A 6,341-nucleotide genomic window follows, 5' to 3' on the forward strand; every position below is an offset into this window, starting at 1 on the left:
GGACATTTTGCAACCATGTTTACTGTGTGTTCAATTTTAATGTTAAAACAGGTTGGTTATCAAAAGTTGTGCTTAAACTGGCTGCAAGCAGAGCTAAATTTGGCATATGCTGGGCTTAATTTGGACAGAAACGTCACAAATAAAAAATGTTTTAAAAGTTTTCTTACAGTAAATCTTATTCAAGCATTATTTGATCAATCTGAATTTGATATTTAAAAACGTGCCTTTGGTTTATTGACGTGTGTTTAACAAATGCATACTGCAGAGCAGGAGCTACCTGTGGTTAATATGTAAACTACAGCAGAAGGGATGAAGATGCCCACGGGAACATTGGACCCTGATAAAGTGCTGAATAACTGGACACGTAAGTAGACAGCTTCAGTGACTGGCAAATACCAGTGACTGCTCTTGACTCAATAGTTTTACATCATAATCATCAAGAAATTTGCGTGGACATCAATTTCTTTTTCTTTTTACTTTCTTTTGCTTTTTCATCCTTTTTTTCTTTTTCTTTTTGATGGTTTAGATTTAACTTTGACTCTGCTAACACTCTCTAACACTGTCTAAAACTGGCCCAAGTCTAGACACAAACTCATATTTACTACTTTAATCTTTATCGGTTTTCAAAGTATAAACAGTTTGCATTCGTGAAAATGGACAGTGGACTTGTTGGTGCTGGAAAACAGCTTCTCCATGTGGACATCTATATTGATGAACACCAACCTTCTAGAGGAATCCTGGCTCTTTTGAGCAGACTTCGTCCCAACTGGAAGGCACAAGACATTCAAATGAAGGCAAGTGAATGCTTGTATCTCTAAATGTATGGATTACCAAAGACTGACTATTATTTGTAAGAAAGCATGAAATTCACACATTTTCATTTGTATTTCTAATCTTACTCTCATGAACTTTCAAATGTAACATGCTGACTGTGGCTTGCAGCATCTGAGATGTAGCTTTTGTTTTTTGTAAAGTTTCAGGGCGTTGCATGGTCTGACCTTGGGATGAATTGACTGGGAAATCCACTCTTGGGAAGATTGTGGCATTGCATTAACATACAGTGGAACCCCGACTTACAAAATTAATTCGTTCCCGAGGGTCTTTCGTAAGTCGAAAATTTTCGTAAGTCGAAACACCCATCGCACGTTTTGACTGAGGCGATGCTGAACGATAGGCTATAGGCTAATTGCTAACTAGAACAACAATACGTCGTTCAAGCGGAACAGCGAAGCCCAAGTACGGAAGCCAAGGGGTTGTTACATGATTCGGAAGGCATTGTGGGCATTGTAGGCTCAGCCAATCAGAGCCAGCGGATTCCATTACTCTGGCATTTTGCCGTAACACGGGCAAAAATATTGCCGTTCAGTGCCTTCGTAACTTGAATTTTTCGTGAAATGGGGTATTCGTAAGTCGGGGTTCCACTGTACTTCTAAATACACCAGACCAGCAAAATGAAAACATATCTGCTTTTATAGTAGTTTAATAGCCCTGGGAAAGCTTTTGAATTTCACATGACTGTTTAACCTGTATTCACGTGTTAAAGTGAAAGCATAAACTATGATTTATATCTAAATTTATTGCCTGTATATGGCAAAACTTGACACATCTTATAAGAATAGGGAGCAAGTGGAAGAGAACCTGGAGCAGTGCTGGTATGAAAGTGAGTAGACGCAAGACAGAATACATGTGTGTGAATAAGATGGAGTCAAGTGGGAAGGTGAAGCTGCAAGGAGCACGGATATTGAAGGTAGATGAGTTTAAATATTTGGGGTCAGTCCCCCCCAAAGCAACAGACAGTGAGGTAGAGAAGAGAGTAAAGGCAAGAGGGGGTGGGTGGAGACAAGTGTCAGGGTTTTTTTGTGAGAGAAGGATAGCAGCAAGAGTGAAAAGGTAGATTTACAAGACAGTAGTGAGGCCTTCTCTGATGTATGACAGAAAGACAGGAGGCAGAGGTGGAGGTGGTAGAATTGAAGATCCAAAGATTTTCATCCCATTTGGGAGTGACCTGATTGGACAGGATTAGAAAATACACAGCCCAAAGACATACATGTTGGGTTAATTGGAGATTCTAAATTGGCCACCGGTGTTAATATCAGTGTCTGTCTCTTTGTCTTAACTGTTTGATGAAATGGCATGTACCCTGTCCTTCACCCTACAACAGCTGAGATCGACTTCTGAAACCCCATGGCCCAAAACTGAACAGGTTAAGAAAATGGATGGATGAATGAAAAAAAATAAAGACTGCTGTATAAATGCAGTATCAAAATTAAATTCACACATAGTGATAAAGTTTTGTCGTGTTTTGGTTGGGCTCCATATTCCACTGTACTGTAAACTGTAGAAAGACACATTTCACACATCAAAATGGAAAAAAAAAACCCAAGGTAACTAGACAACAAAAGTAGACTGTTAGGAAATTTCTTTTTGTAGGGCTGTCAGAGGGTCTATTCACAACAGGATAATCCCATTCTGGTCCCATGTGCAAACACAAGGTCCAATATTTCAGAGAAATAGGGTTTATGTTTGTTAGGTGACCCAACATTGGATGGATGACCTCTCAATCCTCACCAGGTCCAGTAATGTACACAAGAGTAGATGTTTCTCTTCAGCTCTCGCACTGCAGCGGCTCCTTTAATGGTGTATTGTGTTCAGCAAGGAATGGATAGACAACTTCTGCTGTTACATTGAGCTTTAACCCAGTTTACATAGCATTCCTTTCAAATGACTGTCATTGTTTTGGGTTTCATTGATGATTCCGTGATTCTGTGATTTCATCATTTCTATTTTATAACAAACTAACAGAACAAGATAAAGGCTGATAAATACACATTGAATGATTTACATAAGATTTTTTGTAGACAGTGTGATTAAAATCTGTTTCAAAGATGGAACAAGAGAACATTTGTAGAATTTTAAAGGCATCCCTTTAAAATTCTACAAATGTTCCAACAAACAAACATGTTAAAGCAAACGCAAATTTCATGTCAAAAAGAAGTGCAGATCAAAGCATGCATATTTATCTTGTGTGTTTTTAATACATTTTGGGGGATTTCAAATGACAATTAATAAATTGTGAAAATTCAGCACAAAAAGAAACTGTAAGATACAGAGGCAGAAAGAATTTAATGAAACCAGCCCTGCATCCATATAAATACTGGGTCAGATGTCAAGGTGGGCATGTTTGTTCATTTTCCATTTAGATGAAAAAATGTGTGTGCAGGTCCCATCTGATGCTCAGAAAGTGCCTTGGGGACTTTAGCAGAAATTGAGAGACTGAGAAACCACAGAATGACAACAAATGTCAGAAAAAGTCGTTGCAGACAGTGGTCTCTGCGGTGTTGTTGTGTACACATACTGAGGAATAGAATCTATTCCAGAAGTGGGATTTTCAATGTCACCATACTTTCTACAGCTGTGTCTGTAACTATGTATTCATCTACCTGTTGTTGCATTGACTCTACACAACAAAGATGTATGCATACCAGTTTAATTTCAAACTGATTTCATATTTGTTTTTCCCATAAAGTACATTAAAAGGAGTGCCAAATCTTTCCATATCAAATGTTTGTTTGTTTTTTTACATTGGATAAAATGGTAACCAGTATTCCACATTAATATGGGTGTATTTTTCAGGATGTATAAAGGCGATCAACCAAATCTTGAACTTTAATATATGCTATAAACAGAAACTGGAAAATACACAACACACAATAATGCAAAAACATAAAAACAGACAGGCAGCATATGAAGAACAGACACAAGGCTCATATCTAAATTAAAACCATAGCTGATGCTACAACAAAGACTGAGGGGAAGAAATGATTAGTTATACACATTAGGATTAGGAAATGGGGAACAGGATTGGTAACAAGACACAGGTGCGATCAATCACACACAAGTGAAGCTTGTCAATCAAATCAGGGGGGAAACAGGAAGCAAAACTAACCTAGGACACAAAAGAAATCAAACCTTCAAAGTAAAGACAGAAAGTAAAGTACAGCAAAATCACAAATCAGAACACAACACAGAAACTTTGTACTGGGAAAATCCAAACACACTTTAGAATCACCATTTCACCTAACCCCACTAACTTCAAGTCTTTGGACTGCGGGAGGAAGCTTGAATGAACCCAGACAAACTCGGGGAGGATTTCCAAACTCCAGATCTCAAGGTACTGAGTTCAAATCCACCATCTGGCCAGATGAACTCAGGACCTTATTGCTGTGAGGCAATAGGGATAACCACCATACCACAGTGCTGGCCATTTCTGGTATCATGTAGAATAGAAATCAAAGTCTCATTAAGACTCAGTATATAATAATGATCTCATGATACAGATTAATTCAGAACCCAGCATGAATTATATTTCAAATAAGCATCTGAAAAATGACCCATAAAAGACTTCTGCAAAATTATTCTTTGACTTATATGTCTCATCTAGCTGCTACCTGTTGGTTGTCTAAACTTGTATTCTATGATAAAATTATTTTAACAAAAAGCTGTTACTTAAGTAACCTATTTGAAAATGCAAGTATTCATGTGGCAACACGCTAACGTCGCAGGGGATGTCCACATGCGTTCTAAATTTTGTATTACACAGGTATTTTCTCTAGTTTCTTTTTGAGTGTACTGATGTGAATTTGCTCTGTTTCTGTGGTTTTATTTTTCCTTTTTCTCCAATAATGTGCATTTAATGGAAGGTTAGTGACATTTTTAAATGAGCTATAACAGTGGTAAATTAGTGGCCTGTAAATCGATATGGTACTGAAAATGTAATCCAGAATCCTGAAACCAAACTGGGGTCTGCGAGTTGCCTGCTATTTACCTGCCTGCTGTAATTAATGTAGAATAGCATGATTTTCCAAGATTGTTATAAATGTTTTAAGGAAAGTAACCAATTAAAGTTATAGTTACAGAATAATTATATGACTGCCTGCTTTATTGACAGATGGTAGTGAAATGTTATTATCTTTTTTTTACAGTAGGATTTTTTGTGTGGGTAGAATTATGATAACCAGCATCCTGGGTTTTATGGGCTCTTTTGACAATACAGAATGCTAAAATATGGTATAGCAAAATGTTTCATTTGCTGTATACTATCTGTCCAAAACTGCATTTTTCATGCTCATGGCCCTTTGGATTTCCTTTCATTCCAGACATTCACAGAAGGCATCACCAACCAGCTTATTGGCTGCTACGTGGGCTCTCTCCTGGAGCCTGGTTGTGTCTTGGTGCGACTATATGGCAAAATGACAGAGCTCTACGTGAACAGGGACCATGAGGTGGAGATGTTTCAGATCCTCCACGCACACAGATGTGGTCCTGAAATTTACTGCAGCTTCCAGAATGGCATCTGCTACGAGTTTGTAAGAGGAACTGTGCTGGATGATAAACTGCTTCGGCAGCCGTCTATCTACAGGTCTCTGCAATAACAGCGTTCACATTTCACACACACACACACACACGCACGCACGCACGCACGCACGCACGCACGCACGCACGCACGCACGCACGCACGCACGCACGCACACACACGCACACACATAGATAGATAGATAAACATCATCTAATTAAATTTATATAATTGTGAGAATTTCTTTGCTATTTTAATGTATGTGAATACATTAAAATAGCAAAAATTAGCAAAATTATTTCACAGCTTTACAATCTGTATATTCAAGTTGACAATAAACTTGCCCTAATTTAAGAAACATGAAAGAAAATAATGACAATTCTGATTATTGTCTGGTATGCAAAGTTCATATCCTGAGTATAACTACTGTGTAAGTTTGTAATTATTTAATATCAAAGCATAAGGTGAGATGCTATGGGCAGGAGATTTATTTGTTTATTTATTAGTTTATATGAATAGAAGATTTTTGGCTTTTTTTGCCTCAACATGTTCTTTTCAAACCTTTTTCTCAAAATTGCACAAAAAGGTTTTCAAAATTATCCACTGTAAATAATCAATGTTGATATTTGTTATCCCTTTAAAGCTAAGTGTATCAAATATGATACTTTGCATACTAGATTTTGAGACAATAAATATTTAAAAAAAATGGCAGATGTGGCATATATGACAGAAATCCAAACTAAAATCTGCAAATAATATATATTTTTTAATTATTATATTGTTAGAAGGTTCAATAAACACGCCAAAAAATAAAAAATAAAATTTAAAAAACCACAGTCTGAACTTCAGCAGCACTTACATCCACAAAACTTCACTGTTAATAATCTGGAGCCTGATTTGTATAACATTTAGCACAAGTGGAGTCTATCATCAGTGAATGCTACGTCCAGATGAACAGAATCAACTTTTTTTTGATTTACTTACCTGG

The 6,341-nt window shown here is 37.1% G+C and overlaps 1 protein-coding gene across 5 annotated transcripts in view; it reads left to right on the forward strand.

The window, feature by feature from the left end:
* LOC113026378 (ethanolamine kinase 1) overlaps positions 1-6,341 on the forward strand; it is a 26,442-nt gene continuing 20,101 nt past the window's right edge. For 2 of the 5 annotated variants that reach the window (XR_013910052.1, XM_080303774.1), the window contains exons 1-2: positions 5-794; positions 5,157-5,419. Coding sequence is in view for 4 of the 5 variants with exons in the window: in XM_080303774.1 (XP_080159900.1) it covers positions 654-794; positions 5,157-5,419 (404 nt within the window). In the remaining variant the exon portion in view is untranslated. Of the gene's footprint in view, positions 795-5,156; positions 5,420-6,341 lie in introns of all 5 variants that reach the window. The other 3 variants (XM_080303775.1, XM_080303776.1, XM_080303777.1) reach the window with 3 other exon arrangements.

This window comes from Astatotilapia calliptera, chromosome 7 (assembly GCF_964374335.1).
Source record: "Astatotilapia calliptera chromosome 7, fAstCal68.1, whole genome shotgun sequence".
Lineage (NCBI taxonomy): Eukaryota > Metazoa > Chordata > Actinopteri > Cichliformes > Cichlidae > Astatotilapia > Astatotilapia calliptera.